Source organism: Prinia subflava, chromosome 15, assembly GCF_021018805.1.
Source record: "Prinia subflava isolate CZ2003 ecotype Zambia chromosome 15, Cam_Psub_1.2, whole genome shotgun sequence".
NCBI classification, from domain to species: domain Eukaryota; kingdom Metazoa; phylum Chordata; class Aves; order Passeriformes; family Cisticolidae; genus Prinia; species Prinia subflava.
This window is the reverse complement of record NC_086261.1, coordinates 2,088,323-2,105,400: the sequence shown is the minus strand read 5'-3', so window position 1 is coordinate 2,105,400 and position 17,078 is coordinate 2,088,323. Positions and strand designations below refer to the sequence as shown.

Below are 17,078 nucleotides of genomic sequence, written 5' to 3'. Positions count from 1 at the left end.
TTGGCTTTTATATAATATGCCATCCTTGCTCTTACTACAGCAGAGTATTGTTTTCTGCTTGTGTTTCTATAGACTATGGGCTGACTTATCTGTAGGAGTGGATAAAGTTGGGTTTGGCTTTCACACTGTGTGCTAAACAGAACAGTTCCTAAGTGAAAAGAGATAAAACTAAACACAACACACAGCCACGATGGAGAGAATACACAAAGAAAAAAGGAAAGCAGAGCCCTCCTATCACAGGCAGCAAAAACTGATCTGGTGTGTCAGCCCAGGCTCGTGGAAAGGCCACACCATTATTGTCCCCCAGCTCCAGGCAGAGTTTTATGGCATCTTTGAGGTGGAGATAGGCAACACCACCTCAGAGAAGGCTGGGGTCTGTATGTGCACAAAATGTAATTCTCCAAGGACTCCCTTAGAGGAGGAGCAGATTTGTTCTGCCCCGTGGGACACCGATGGATCAGGGCAGGACCTGTGGTCCCAGCAGAGCTGCTGGCAGAGGGACAGGTGACACTGTGGTGTCCTGGAGCACATGGCAGAGCTGGCAGAGGGGTTCCCCTGTCTGGGAAATGGGGTGATGTCCCCTGCAATGTCAGCACAGGGGGTGACAAATGGGTGTTCTCCCATCCATTTGTACAACCTGCTTGTGGACTGACAGAGCCACTCTGTGAAGATGTGAGCGCCAAACCCGAGCACTTTTTAAATGTCTCAATCATTTCTAGAGAGCTGTAAAACAAGGCCTAACGCTGCTTTCTGCAGCAGCAACCTGGCTGTACAACACAGACTGGGATGTTAATTAGCTTGAACAGCTCTGAAGTGGGACTCCCAAAGCCCCCGTGGGATGTCAGGTGTGTTCTAGCAGTGATAACAAGTCATTATCAGCCCATCTTGCTCCGTGATTGTGAAAGATATTCACTAAACAGCTGTTTAGTTGTTCGCAGCTCAGAGTCCTCGGCACAAGGCACAACCGAGTCAACCTGGGCAGTTTTGGGGGTTACACAGCTCCTGCCATGCACAATCTGCTGGTGGAAGAATGTTCCTGCTGCCTATGGCACAAGGAAATGAAAATTCCAAAGTGAAATCTTCATTTCACGTTTGTCTAATGGAAAATTAATTAGCATTTTTCTTTCTAGAAAATATAGTTACATGTTAACTCATTATGACAAACTGCAACACAAATTGATTTTAATTAGGACATGAATATTTTAAGATTAATTTGCTGGATAGATCAACATTTCAAAGTAAAACCAGAAGTGCTGAACATCTGAGCAAAAATAAAATAGTTTTCTTAGGAGGATAATTAGACCTGCTTATGCTTTGAAATCTGGCTAACGTTTCACATAAAATGGACAAATTCACTGAAATACGTTCATTTTAATAAATTAATTGGTGTAATCTTTAGTTGGCTATACACCACAGGAAAAAAAAATCCCATGGTTATACTTAATCTGTGTTTAGTGATTTTGGGTAAATGCTGCCTGCAATCCCAGCTTACTGAAAAGCAGATCATTGAAAGTGTCATTCCATTTTGGCAGGGATGGAGCAGTGGAGTCAGATCACTTCTTTTAAATATCTGTGTAGAAAACACCCATTGCAGTATGCAGCGACTGAGAGTGCAGAATGCTGAATGATTTTGTGGGTATTTTTAGGATGAAAATGAAACCTGGAGTTAAATGTGGAACTTTCAAAGGTACAGAAAGGTGATGGGCATTTGGGGGAGCTGGAGTTCCCCTCCACCTGTGAAAATGAACTTCTCAGCCTCACTGCAAACTTTCCTGCCCCCTGCCCTGGTGGGTTTTAACTATCCCCAGCCAGGTCCTGCACACAGTAAATGGGGTTTTGTGCAGAGCTGGGTGTTTGGATTGTGCACCTCCCTCCCCGTCCTGCTGTATCACACAAATGCCATCAACATTCAGCTGAGCAGCAGGAAGAATGAACCCATCGGATGTGATGTATTTACAGCCGGTGCCTCATCCCACAGTCACTGCAATCCAGACCTGCCTTATTTATGGAACAGGAGCGCATCGCGTTTACCAGAGGCTGGCTGAGAACCTGTGTGCATTTTCCCTCCCAAGCAAGGATTTTCTGGGGATCTAAACTGCTGAAACAAGGGGAAGGCCGGCCCAGGGGCTGGGGGAGGTACCTTGGTTGCAGAGAGGCCCCGAGAAGCCGGGCAGGCAGTCGCAGTGTCCGGACACGTGGTGGCAGGGCCCGGTGCTGTGCACGCACTGGGGACACGGCTGGCTGCAGTGGTGGCCGTAAAACCCAGGGGGGCAGACTGAAAACAGAACAAACCAAGCTGTCACAGGCTTTCCAACATCTTCTCATCACTGAGAGCTCGACAGTTCTCCGTCTGTCTTAATCCCAAACCAATATTTCTTAATTTATCAATCACAATTTTGTGGACAGCAGAGATGATGAAGCCTGTTGGATGGTTCCATGTCTAATAAAGTGCAGGCTCTGGGTAAAACTGCTCCTGTGCTCAAACATTCCCACCTTCCTTCCTCAGGGAAGTCCATGGCCATTTAATACCACAGTGGAGTTATCAGCAGCTTTCCTCTCTCAGGACACTCATTTGAGTCTCTCTGACCTGAACTGTTTGACAGAACAGGAGTTTAAGATGTTTGAGACCTCACAGTCCACTGCAGATCTGGTTAATAACACACATTCCAAAGATTTTAGGATAGATACCAAAAACCCTCTGGCAGATGGGTACAGACAACAGAAACTCAGAAGGAAATGGAAATTGAGTCAAGAAATCAGAGAAGGTGCATTAGGAAACAATATTTTATGTCAGAACAACTATGCCAAAGCTGTCTGGTGCAATGCCTGTGCTGAGCTGGGGCAGTCATTTAAACATTTCATGGCAGGAGCCATCAAGTGATGAACAGAATCTATTCCTGGTAATTATGTAACACCATAGAGAATCACCTGGCTGGCATCAGTAATCACACCAGAGAGCTGAGGAAACCTGTCATGGACTGAGTGCTTATTTTGCCTAAAACCAGGATTGAAATTATTACAGAATTTGTACATCACGTATAGAGCCAGGATTACAGCTCAGTATCTCTTCTAAAAGCAGGTTTTTGCTTCTAAGAGCATGTAGAGTGAAAAAGCATCCACTGTCCAAACATTCACTGCAACAGATAACACAAAGAAACGTTAAATTGCAGTAAGTGACAGTAAAAATAACTTTATATGTTTTTATTTTTACTCCTGTGATTCTCTGTTCTATGGTTCTGGCTCAGTGGTTACTAAATCATGTCTGTTCTATTTCTCCAGCAAATGAGAATTTTCTCTTGGACTGTATGTTCTCAGAGGGTGTCAGGCTCTTACCCCACTGCACATTTCCAGCTGGAGCTTAGCTGACAGGTTGGTTGATGATGCAGTAGCTATAAAACAACCTGGATCATTCCTGGAGACATTTCTGCAGGCTTAAGAGCACTAAACCATCCCAGTGTCTCATGTAATCCTGATTACACAGACAGAACAAGTTGGCTGAGTATCATCTTCAGTATCATCCTCAGCTCTGCCTTGTACAGCCTAAATTCTGTTTCTAAATGATTTTCTAAGAGAAAAACGTGGATGATTTTGAGAACAAGCGTAGCAAGGTCTCCTGTTCACCAGGTACTCTTGAGTCTGAGCCCCACAGAAGAGGTGGATCCAAGCTGGATTCCCAGGCCACACACTCACAGAGGCAACAGCAGAAGCACCCCCAGGATCCCTCTGCTGTCACCCCAGGGGGAAGAAAAACTTCTCCCCATTAGATCCTTAGCAAACATCCTCAGGGAGCAGCCTCATTCCTGGCCTTGCAAACTGGGCACAAGGTTTGCTCCTGTAGCCTGTGTGCCAACAGCTGATAGAACTAAGCTGGGTTTTTTTTTTTTTCATCTCAGAAAGGTCAGAAACTATTAACTTCTGGAAGTTTTGCACTCTTAAGGTTTTAAATTTGCAAAACATTTTCTTCCTCATCTCCCTGAAGCTCTGAGCTCCACATTTTAGCCTTGGAGAGAGGTTTTACAGCTACACAGATATGCTGAAGCACCTGGAAATTGGGGTTTATAATGGAAATGCTTATAGGCCATTAACTACAGCAGTGCTAGAGGTCATTGTTATAATGGCTTTAAATAAAATCTGGCAGCTACAAATTATTTTTAGAGATGAGTGTGTTCCAGTGTCAAGTGTAACTGGTGAAATCAAAGGGGATATATGAACTGGGCATGCAGAACATCTTACGGGAAGAAGAAGAAGAAATGAGCAGAAAAGACAAATCCACTTCTTGTTTACAAGGGAAGATGGTTGGTATAGTTTGGATCAGTGAATTGGGGTCCCTGTGGGGCAAATGCACCTTCCCAGATAAAGCAAATGAGAGGAATTTTATCTGCTTGGTACATTTTAATATGTAGCAGCAGAGCATCAAACAGGAGCTATTTCAGGCTGCTGTGCTTCTTTTTCTGGCACATAAGAAAACATTGCCTTGTTATTTTGATGCCAACGCTCATCCACTTGTCATTATGTGATGGGTGGTGGCTGACTCTGTTTAACAGGCCTGACTTCACTGCAGATCTGTGTCCTGCCAGCCTTGCTTTGTAAAGGTGCTGCTCCTCCTCTCAGGTCACCTGTGACCTCCAGGTGCAGATCAGAAGAAGCACAAGGCACAGCTCAGTGCAGCAGAGCCTCCCCTTCTTGACAAAGGAGCATTTTTCAGGCTGTTACCCTTAGGAAGTCATGAGCTAAAGCAGCTCAGAAACGGTGGGTTTGTCTGTCTGGTGTCATAAAAACATTTCTGCCAGCTATGGGAATCTTACTTCTCTGGCACAGGGGTCCCCTGTACCCGGGTGCACAGTCACAGGATCCATCCTCGGGAGAGCAGGAGCCCCCGTTCTCACAGCTGCACGAGATGGAGCAGTTGGGTCCCCAGCGGCCCTGGCTGCAGATGTTGTCACAGTGGATGCCTGAGGACACAAAGAACACACGTCAGGCTTCCCACAACTCTTACTCTGCTCGTTGATCAAAGAAATGCTTGGCTGGACTGATGCCTCACAGTCCCTCAGAGCCAGCGAGGGAGTCTGGGAAGGAACAGCTCCTCTTTTATCTGCTTAATAAAGTGAAAATTAAGAAAATGCCAGAGAGGTGAATTCTGTAGGTGTTAGTGGGTGCCTGTTCAGTCCTCAGCACCATGAAAGAAACTCTGCATGCCATCCGAGAGATGAAGGTCAGGAATTGCTTTAAAGCCACAAAATAGCTCAAATAGCTGGTCTGGAAATAGGCAGTTGATTGAAGCCTGATTACTTACCTGTTGTGAATTGGAAGACCATAAAAAGAAAAATCAGGATTTTGCAAAAACATGTTCAGTATTTGGATTCTTAAACACGAGTAAATTCAGGTCTATTTTGTGTCCTGTTCCCTTCCTGGCTTAAACCCCTGTGCTCTGGTGTTTTGTGCACTTGCCCCACACCCACCCAGAGCCCCCAGTTGTGTGTGAATGAACGGAGCTCTGATCCAGCAAGTGGCCACATGTGAGCACGGGCTGAGCATCCGCATGGTAAACGAGACTGAGAGCTGCCAGTCCAGCTCCCAGTGCTTCCCAGGGTGCTTGTTTGAGATTTATTATGGTGAAGAGCAAAGCTTGGAAACCAAAAGGAGCACACAGCCAGGAGAGGCTTCTGGCATGGTTTCAACTGGTTTTGTTTAAACTGGTGACTTTTAGAAACAACCTTGTGCCATGGCTTGTCACACCTAAATGAGATTGAAGGAGCTGATCCTGCACACCGTGACAGGGGCTCTCCCTCCACTGAGACAAGGCAATACCAATACCTGCAATTAGCAGGGATATTTGCATCACCAAGGGCTCCTGGATGGGTTTGCAGGCTCATGAACTAAGAGGGACACGGAGCAGTGCCAGCTGCAGGGAGTGGCACTGGCAGCAGCACTGATAACAACAGAAAAATGCATCAGAAACTGGCTTGGAAATTCTCCCAAAACACGACCCCAGCAGGAGCCCGGCCCTGAGGTCAGGGGGCACCTACAGACCCCAGCTGGGCTTCCAGCCCTGAGATGTTCTCTATTATCACCCCCAGCCCGAAATGTCCTTTATCACCGTGCACATGTCCCACTGCACAATGGGATCAAAGCAGCCCAGGGCTTGGATTAGTGCAGGGCTCTGCACAAACACAATCCCGATCATTCCTCCACCCCTGATAACTTCATCTGGGTGCTGGAGGTAACCACTGCACTGGGGGAGCTGCGAGCTGCACGGTCACCGAACTTTGAGGATTATTAAATCAGCTAAAAGTCATTATAAACACCCTTACAGTGCAGTTTAAAGTTGGTCGTATAAATCTCTGAAGTTAACACAGTAAGAAATACTGCAGAGCCAGAATTTCCCTTTTCTGAAGATTAATCACACAATTATATTGTCCCTTCCTAGAAAATCTTAACCAAGTCTGGCAAAACTACAGTTTGAAATGTGATTTCTAGTAATACATGATCTTAGCTTTATTTATAAAGAGGCATGGGCCATTCTGTACAGCTTAATAAAAACCACATTAAAATACAGTAAAAACTTAATACGAGCTCAATTCCTTCATATCCAAGTAAATAAATCTGAAAAAGAGACTGTGAAAAGAGACAAGGAACATTTGTATTAGTAAAACCAAGAAAAACAATTATTTTAAACAGTCCTCCCTGCTCCCTTTGAAATCAAATATCTCTTTGGATTACTTAAACAAGTGTTTTGTGTGTGCATTCATGTATTGTATCCACAGTGCTCTGTAATTAAAAAGTCAGACAATAAACTGTAAAGAAATAAATGTGTTTTGTGTTTATAAATACATATATATGATCATTTATAGCCTTGAGTCTCAGTGTGAGTTCCCTGAACTGAAATTCAGACGCAAACACAGAAAAATGTGCATTTCTCCTCCTGATTGCAGCATTAAAATTACAATCCTATCATTGTGGATGGGCTATTTATAAACGGGGACAATTAAACAGCATTATTTCTTGTCTCTTTTGCCAAAGTTTGAGGAAGAGTGACACTGGCTCTTTTCTTGTGGAAGGCAGCTGAATTAGAATGCCAGGGCTGCTCCTCGCAGCAGCAAAGTCCTTCCTGTGGTAATGAGTGATGAGGGATGTCTTCCCTCTCCTAACGAAGGCAATGAGTCACTGTGGAGCTGATTGTGGCAGCAAAATGGAAAGGGGAAAAGGAACTTTCCAGAAGCCACTGCCACCCATTACAGCCCTTATTTATTTGAACATTTCTAGAAGACAACTGAGATGGTGCCGCAATCAGGTTTTATTACTTTTTATTACTCTAAGTTAATTCTCATGGAAGGCTTCATTTTTGAAGGCTTCTACACGCATTGAATTGCAAATATAAATGAGAAGTTAAAATTGCATCTGGACATGCAAGTCTTACGGAATTGTGCTAGAAAAAGCACCTTAATTTCACAATTCCCTAACCTGACAGTGTGTAAAGGGGGAGTCCATCCTTCCCAGCTACTTTACAGTCAGAGTCAGTGAAGCAGCAAGATTCTGTAATGTAAAACTTTAATATTTATTTAGGAACTTGCTGATGAACATTTCTGATAAGTAATTAGTTTTCAATTTCCAGAACTACAAAAACTGCTGAAGTTGACACACCTCTGTATTACCTCGTGTTACAACCACAGATTCCTAATTTATGAACAAAGTCCTGGTTTCACATGCATGGTGTAGGAACTAGAAAGAGAACTATCACCAGTCCTTGAAGCTGCAGGAAGCAGTTCTATACATAAACTCTATTGCCTGGATACCAGGGAATTATCTGCCAGCCCGAGGCTGTGGTTCACAATTGCAGACACTGGTATAAAATTGCACCTCCAGGACCTTTTTAGACAATGTTCTGGGGGTGAATTGTAAATGAAATCCACGTAACTTCTATGAAATTGTAGTTATCCACCGGACATGGGCAAAAGCTTTGCAGTGAGGCTGAGCCCAGGTAAGAGCAGAGCCCACTGTGGCTTTAATTCAGTCTGTGAAACAGCAGCCACAGCCTCTGCATGGCCCAGCAGGGATTTGGGCTATTGGATCCTGCAGACACCGGCTGCTCTCCAGTGGGATTCCCCTCGGACTGCTCTGCACATGGCATTTAGCTGAGACAGTCCCAGCAGTGGCTTCACACCTTCTCCCACACCAACCTCCTCTGCACACAGTGAGGGCAGGAAAACCAGCCCTGAGGGCCTGGATTACTGTGCAAAACACAAACTGGGCTGCACTGAGCCCACCAGAGCAGTCACAAGGGCTCTGCTCTAAGGGACAGCCACACAGGAGAGCTGCCCACACTCCTGCCCCTCCCAAGGGCTGAGCAGCTGCTGCCTGGGACATGGGGAATATCTGAGGTAACTCAGCCCAGACTTCCCAAGAGTGAACCCATTTGGTTGGGCAGGGATCTCCCAATGTGGAGCTGCAGATAACCCTGATAAGGGAAAGCAGCAGGGAGAGAGGTAGAGGAGGAAGAGAATCACAGAATCCCAGAATGGTTTGGGTGGGAAGGGTCCTTGAAGCTCACCCAGTGCCACCCCTACCATGGCAGGGACACCCAACACTGTCCCAGGCTGCTCCAGCCCAGCCTTGGACACTTCCAGGGATCCAGGGGCAGCCACAGCAGCTCTGGGCACCCTGTGCCAGGGCCTGCCACCCTCACAGGGAAGAATTTCTTCCCAATATCCCACCCAGCCCTGCCCTCTGGCAGGGGGAAGCTGTTGATAGAAACCTGTGTCTGCCTTACATGGAGCAGCTTCAAGTTTGATCAGATGAAGTCAGTCCTTGTATTCAAATTTACAAATGGAGCTGTGATGGATTAATCCAACATCCACACAAGCATCAGGAAGAGGAGCAAGAGAAAAAGAGGGAAAAAACTCCCCAGGCCATACAACTGGGATATGAGCCATCTATTGAAGAGCTCCTTCACAGGCTGCTTCCATTAATAAACTTCAGTGGCTTCAAGAAAGTTTGTCAAAGTAATGCAGATCTAGTGCTGCCCATAACTACATCACACTGAAGGACTTTGGAGGATAAATTCCTGAAAGTCAGACTTTAGCAGAATTCCCTTTTTTCCCTCTCCAGCTCCTGCAATTGCACTCGTGCTTGGGGATTACGTCTCTGGCTCTTAATAAAGCTGCCATTGTTTCTCTGCTGTGTCTCTGGATAGTTGGAAACTAATACTCCAAACACAATAAAAGAGCAAAAATGGATGGAATAAATGAGAACCAGTGGCCTGGTTTTGACCACTGCTATCCCCCTGACAGGAGCCTCTGCAGCAGTGCCTGCACACTGCCCAGCACCTGATTAATTTTCAGGGATGTAGGAATTTGATAAATTATAGGATGTAGTTCCCTTCCCCCCACGTACTTTAATTTTATATCTACCAGTATATAACTGCAATTATTTCTCTGAATAAGATCTTCAGCTTTTTTTTCCCCCTCAATAGTCCCAATCTAAAGACAGATGCAACATCAATTAGGAATGACAGGAATGATTTCAGCAGACATTTGAATCCAACACAAACATTGTGCTCTCCTCCACCTGTCTTTCAACATGACACGAAGTCATAATAATCTCTTATTTCTGGCATGTGAATAGCTTTGGAAAGAACTGCTTTTTATGCAAAAATAGGCACTGGATTGATGCAGGCAATGCCGTGGAGGCCCGAGGTTTGGTGAGTCACGCTTGTCTTTGCTGTGGAGTGCTGGTGTGTCTGTGGCAGGATGAGTCCTCAGGGTGGTTTGTGCCCACAGCAGAGCAGACAGCCCCAGCAGGGGCCAGCAGGGGCTGAAGGCAGTGGGAACAGCTCTGGGATGTCTCTGGATGTGACCCCTCTGTCCCTGGTGGGCTCTGCCTCTGTCCCCCCTGCACTGATCCCTCTGGCAGGGGCACAGCCAGGGCCACCCAGGTCACCCTCAATCCTGCCTTGGCCTCCTGATTTGTACATTTATTTCTGATGATGATTTCTATGATCTCACATTCGTGTTTTCTTTAACTTTATTCTCTTGTCTTTCCCTGATATTCTTATGGCTGTTGCACTTCTGTTGTCCCCATAAATTCTATTTGAATTGTATTTGAGATTAGGTCCATGTGCTTTCCTGAGCAGAGACTCTTCTGCTGCTTCAGTCTCTAACAGGTAAAAGACAATTCACTAAGAACAGAGGAAAGAACTGTCCAAGCTGTGGATCAGCTGCTCAGAGGGGCTACCACAGAGCATGAACTAGAGTTCAAAAAGAATTCTTGATGATTTTCTATCACTTTTTGAATCTTTATTCTTATCTGAGGCAAACCCTGAAGTATTTGACTCAGAGCCAGTCAGAAGCACCACAGCACAATTCCTGACAGCTCAGCATTTAAGAATGCTGAAGAATGAGAAAATCAGTGTGGGGAGGGCAGCAGATAGAAGAAAACATAAAGGGATCTCTCATAAAATTAAATGGAAACATTAAGAATTGATGGCTGCTCATCTAGTCTGCAAATAAGCTATTTTTGTTTTTATATAGTGAAACTACTCAGCAGAGAGAACAGCAGCCACACTCACATTATCTGTGAACTTCTGTGGCGTTCTCAAATGCTTTTTTTTACTTTTTTTTTTTTCCCAAATTGATGCCATGGAGTCCTTCCTTCAGTTGCTGAGCATCCTTCACTGCTGGATTCAGAGGGGCAGCTCCTGAGTGTAACAGCCCATCAGTCCAAATGAGAGCTCCATGATCTGGTCCTAAATAATGAAGAATAAGCCCTTCCCTGCAGCCAGTGAAAAATTCGAAATTGTCCCTTCTCTCATCTGTGCAGGGGCGATTTATGCACCCATTAATGTAAGTGTTTTTCTGCAAGTAATACACTTAGAGCCTAATGCACCTCTGTGGAGCTCTAATCCTACCCCTATTTTTAATTATCTAGAGGAATCTGCAGGTATGAATCACCCAACCCGGGGAATTTATGCAATAAAAGCTTTTGAGGCAAGAGACCTACCTCACAAGAAATTAGGCAAGTCAAAATGTTTGCTAAATTAAGGATGATCTGGTTCCCTTTGCTCCGGGGTATTCTCCAGGGTGCACTCTTGGCGGGGAAGAGCTGCCCTGAGCAGGCAGGGCAGACCTGCAGAAAATGGGGCTAAAAGGAGTCAAGCCCTCCACAGCCCTGCCTCATCTTTAGAGCTTTCCTGTTTCTCAGGTGCTGGGAACAGTTTCAGGCCAGGAGGGAAGAGAAAGCTGGGAAAGGTCCAAGCAGACCATCAGCAGGCAAACAGCAGGAACTGGTACCTGGGAAAACCTGGATTGTTTTCCTGCTGGAAATGTTCAAGCTCCTGAAAAACCATGAGTGAGGACCAGCTGAGAAGAGCTGGGGCACACCCAAAGCTTGTGTGGTCACTGGTGCTGGAATTCTACCCTTTCTCCTTGGTGTGGGAGGGGAAGGAAGATGTTTACAGCATTTTTTTACTGCAAACTCTTTCATGAATAACATAATGTATCACAGAACCGTGGGACAGTTTGGGCTGGAAGGGACCTTAAAATTATTAGGGACACCTCCCACTGTCCCAGGCTGCTCCCAGCCCTGGCCTTGGGCACTGCCAGGGATCAGGGGCAGCCACAGCTTGTGCCAGGGTCTCAGCACCCCCACAGGGAAGGCAGAATAAAGAATATTTCTACTTTTTCTAATATCCAATCTAACCCTACTGTCTGGCAGTGTGAAGCCATCCCCCCCAACCTGTCACTACCTGCTCTTGTAAATAGTCTCTCTCCACTATATAAATATATAAATATACACACATACCTCGTTTTAGCTTGCAGGCTGTTTGCTGAGCACTCTTCCCTCTCCTCCTTTCACACCCAGCATGCCAACAGCCAGGATTTAGTCTGCTGAAATGTGCACAAATAATTTTTCCCTGCTTCTCGCCCACATTTATTTATAGGTGACTATTGTACACACAGCCAGGCTTATATATAGAATGTCTCCATATTAAAATGGAAAAGGGCTGGGCACCTCTAGCGTCAAGTCTCATCTTTTTAGAGCCCATTAAATTAGCATCACCCAGGATGCCATCCAAGCTCCATCTCCTCTCAGAAATTTAAAAGGTGTCCTTTATTAAGCAAAATTACACCCCCAAAGAAATACAAAGATAAAAAACTTGTGTATCTCCTGTGTTTATAAGATTATTACTGCAATGATTTGCATACACGCTGAAGTTTAGCAGTAGCCTTACTGCAGCTGCTAATTATAGGCTGAGGGTCTGATCCAACTCCCACTGAAGGAGTGGCAAAAATCCAAATGATTTCACAAAAGGTGAAACACACACAAAATCTGGCACAGGACAAACACAACTAAACCTCACTCAGATGAAAATCAGGAGCCCCCCAGATACCTGCCAAGGAAGACACAGACATAATTAATGTCAGGACATCAGTGAAATCTTTGATATAACTTCATAATTCATATTTTTGAAAATTTGCCCTATATCAGCAGGAACCATCCTTAAAGGTTCCTTTCAAAGAGAGAATTTTTAAGCATAGCCTGACATTAAAATCTTATCAACTCACTTGAAATTAAGTCAGTGAAAAATTAAAGCTAATTTCTAATAAGCTTATCTTACATTCATAGACTAAAGGGCACTTGTGGAATCCAGAGAGTAAGCACACCTTTCATATGGAAAGGATTTTCACACTGGACAGGCAGAAGCCAGGAGAGAGGCTAAAATGCACCATTTTAGACTGACTCTAGAAATTTCTAGTTTTCCCGTCTGTTTAAAGCTAATGTAAGGATACAGAATAATCACAGAAATAAATTATTAATTTAAAAATCTGGGATAAGACTGCCAGAAGTGATAAATGCAAAATATGGTGTAGATAATGGGATAAGACATCTAGAAAATGCATGTTTAATGGGAACTTACTATTGCTCCATTCTGGTATTTTAGGCTCTGTCTTACAAACCAATGGTATGAAACAATCTGATGGGAAAAAAAAAGTCAACCCATGACATTGTGAATTCTAAAACACTCTGGATCTTTAGCTAAAAAGCTGCAGGTGCATGAAACAAGTCCTAGATTTTTTTCTGGTTTTAAATAGGCATAGAAAACCAGCTCCCAGTTTTATCACATGGGTGAGGTTGATCTACTGATGACCAGAGAATTATTTGGGTTTCAATCCAGTGCAGCTGAGGACAGGATCTGGCCCTAAGGTTATAAACTGGATACAGCTGCAATGGAAGAAAATCAGTACAAACAAAATGCATTTTATGGAAAGGGTGGGTTTTTTCCTTCATGGATTTTTCACCTCCTTGCAAAGAACTCAGAGAAAGTGAAGTTAAAAATACCTTAGAGCTCCCCATCAAAGTGGTCACTGTTGCTTTAAAATTCAAAAAGGCCTTCCCTTGAGTACCAGGCTTATCAGTTTTCCTGAATTAATGTGTCTACAGGAGGCAAGAAACATGTTTCTGTGTTTGAGTGACAGTGTGGATGTCACTGCCAGCCTGCAAATGCTCCCAGCCCCGCAGCCTCGTCCCTCGGAGCTCCCAGGTGGGTGCAGCAGCACCTCCTGACCCCGTCCCTCCCTCCCACCCCGCAGTGGAAATGCTGCAGCTCAGCCCCCACAGCCACTGCAGCTCTGACACCAGCACAGCAACCAGGCCTTGTGTTGCTGGCAATGTGGGAAAGTTATCGAGGTTGTAAAGGACAGGGAAATTTGTATTTCGATTTCCTGCGTAGCAGCAAAGAGGGAGGCTGCTCTTCTGAGCCAGGAATGGAGCCTGAAGGTGTAAAACACCGAGGTAATAACGAGATGTTCCTCAGCAGCATGCATCATTTGCATACCTGTGTTTGCCATCCTGATTAATTAAGGAAAATCTATATGGGCTTCTTTTATGATTAACTATGGGATGCACACTTTTATGTTTTCCATCTCATATCTACAGCACCAGGCTAATTTTCCTCATGCATCTTTGGGATGTTAAAATCTAGTGAATAAACTTGGGCTTTGGATACTGAGAGAAGCCTCTGGGTACCCCAGCTCGGTGGGGAACTGAGATACCATCGCCACAGCAGCTCTGCAAAACCAGAGCACCACACAAGAAAAAAAGCAGAACAAGATGCAGATAAGACAGCATTTCAGATTAAAGGAATTCAGATAAACAGGATTTTAACTGACCTTAGCATTTAGAGGAGTGGAATATACAGATCACCCCTGCAGATCAGCTCCCATTCAATGCCAGTGTAGGAGCTGAAAGGGTAACAGAACCCACACTGCCACAATTAACCCCGAGCACATGGGCTCATCTCAGGGAGGAGCAGCCAGGCCTGTGCCTTTTCCTCTGTGATCAGTCTGGGAGGGGAAAATGGATGGACTTGGCTCTTGGGGGCAGGAGGGGCAATACCTGGGCCTGTCTTCCCAGGGGCCTTACCTGGCTCTGGTCAAGCACCTCCAGAAATTAGAGGACAGGCCAGCAGCTCTAATTTAATTATTGAGGGATTATTGAGGGAGGCAGCTAAAGGCTACACAGTTTTAAGCAGCTGGAATCTGTGAGGAAGCCATTTCTGGTACAGAACCTGCTGCCAGCAGCTGCTGAGGTGGGACCACGCTGAGGGGGCTGAAGTTCATCCTGCATCCCCACAGGGCTTGGCTGGAGCTCATCTCCAGAGCCACGGCATTGCCCCTGGCACAGGAGCACTGCCACCCTGCTCACCCAGCAAGGCCACCACGTCCTTCCCTGTCCAATTGCAGATTGTGTAGTAATTAAGAGAAACCTAAGTGAAATTTATAACCTTGTCATTGTCACTTGAGCATCTAGGAGAGGACACTCATCCTGCTTTTCCAGGACCTGTTTGCTTGCAAAGGACTTTCAGGACCTGTTCTACCACACAGCATTTCTGTGTTTCCATTCCCTCTGTGGATTCAGTGTGTGCAGGACCCCTAATTAACCAAATGTAATTAGCACTGAGCATTTTCATTTCAGCCTGAGTGTACATAAAATAACACCTCTTCCACAAACGCCTGGTGTGTTGGGAGCTCTAAGGGACCTGTGCACACACAGGGCTGCAAGCACAGAAGGGTCTGTACCTAAAATGCCCAGCAAAGGTGGAGAAAGAGATCCCTATTAATCCTTAAAAAACAGCCTGAGCAATCAGGATTGGATCTTTTGAGAGCAAGAATTTTCCTTTTTACCCAGCACTAGATATGAACAGGGTACTATTTGTACACATGAGGTTACACATGTCCAACCTGCAGAACTCCATCCATTGCAAGGCTGAGCCCTCAGTGTCACTGCATGCCACATTCCCTTCCTGTGGAGGGAAATGCAGATCTGCATGGCACCAGCAGGTCACAGATCTGATTTTGGCCAACATTTCAACAAGTTTCACTTTGTTTTTCCACATGAGAGCCTTTTGCCAATGTAGTTTGGGGTTCTGTTCTTGCTCTGCTGTCTCCATTGGTGACACCAGGGGCCCCAGTACTCAGCTGGGTGATCTGCAGCAGTAACAGCAGGTACTGCTGAGGACAAATGTGAGGAACAAATACTTTACTTTACCCATCAGATGTATCATCTAAGTACTACCAGCTCCTAATGGGAGGCCTGACAACACGTATTTGAAAAGAGAAGCTGTATGAACTTACCATTTGGTGTATTGGTGTTATTCCTCAACCAGCTCACAGTTGACAATTGCACAAACAATTGTGCAAACACAGCTGACAATTGCACAAATGCTGGGGACAGTAATTTCCTTGCCTGCCCTAGGACACATCATGTACATGACAAGCACATGCAGAGCTGCTGCAGCTGCTGCCCTTGGCTGCACACATGCAGTTCCCCTGAGGGGAAGGGGATGTGCAGGGCTGGGAGCAGCTTGTTGCCTCTGTGCTTATTTGTGCCTCCAGCTGCTTTGCACAGCTCTGAGATCTCCTGGTAGAGATGTGGGGAACTCTTCATCATCTTCCCATCTGCCAGGGACACTCAGCTCCTGAAAATTGCCTTCCCCAGCTGTGTCCACAGAAGGTCATTGTCCTGACTAATAGTCTTGGGTGGCAGTCATGACATAATGAAAGGATGGCAGAGTGCTGTTGCCTTACATCACATGCTGCTCTGGACATGACTTGTTCCTCCTTTTGCCAGTCCTCCTGCATGCTCTTACCATCTATCAGTCCCTGCAGGTTTATATCAGTAACATCTTGAAACCACTTTAAAGAAAATGGGTTCAATCTTCCCCTTGATCTTTACATAAAACACAGACATCAAGAGGGAGTGCCACGGCTGGGATGAACATACAGAATATGCTGTTTCAGATGAAGTTTTGTGGCTATTAGGATCAGAAAGCCATGTGAATTCTCTGTTTGGTGTGAGTGGGCAGGAGAACCTTCAGAAGTTCCATGATCCTGAACTTTTCTGATCTTTTTCAGGCCATGCCTAATTAGTACCAAAATCAGAAAGCAAAAATTTCAGCCTGAATAATTTATCACCTCATATTAATAAAATGCACTGCAATACACATCATGGCCCAGTTTACAACAACTGCAGATAAGATTAATCTTTCACTGATGCCATACTCCTCAGTATGAAAATATAATTATCTAGCTGAAGAGTTTCTTAAATTACATACTTTCAACCTGGTATGAGCAGAATTTATCCTTGTGTCTGGTGCCAAGCCAAGTGGAAAAAACATTGGAACAGAATTGACAAAACACGTGTTGGTTCTGTCTATCAACATTTCCACCTTACGGAGAGCCCTGTCAACATTTCAGCTCCAGCCTGGTCTCAAATATGGATATTATATTTTCCTCCCTGAAATGTGGTCCTGAAGAGAAGAATTCCAGAACTGCAGGAGCACACTGATGGATAAAGTGCATAGTGTGCAGCAAATCCCCTCCACGTTAATATACACCTACCATGCCCAATATGGAAATTAAAAGAAGGACATCAGAAATTATTCTTACCTTTAATTAATTACCATCTACATTTGATGTCCATTTACAGATGTGCATGGGAGTAAGCACAAAGTGTTTGCTGCAAATGCCTTTGAGAAAAAGCCACACCTCGAGTCTGCATTGTCTGCAAAGGTCGGTGCCTGC

The 17,078-nt window shown here is 45.0% G+C and overlaps 1 protein-coding gene across 7 annotated transcripts in view; it reads right to left on the bottom strand.

The window, feature by feature from the left end:
• MEGF11 (multiple EGF like domains 11) overlaps nt 1–17,078 on the bottom strand; it is a 251,691-nt gene that overhangs the window by 33,307 nt on the left and 201,306 nt on the right. For all 7 annotated transcript variants that reach the window (XM_063413057.1, XM_063413059.1, XM_063413061.1 and 4 more), the window contains 2 exons: nt 4,806–4,952; nt 2,141–2,275 (listed from right to left, as the gene is read on the bottom strand). In XM_063413057.1, the coding sequence (XP_063269127.1) occupies nt 2,141–2,275; nt 4,806–4,952 (282 nt within the window). The remainder of the gene's footprint in view (nt 1–2,140; nt 2,276–4,805; nt 4,953–17,078) is intronic.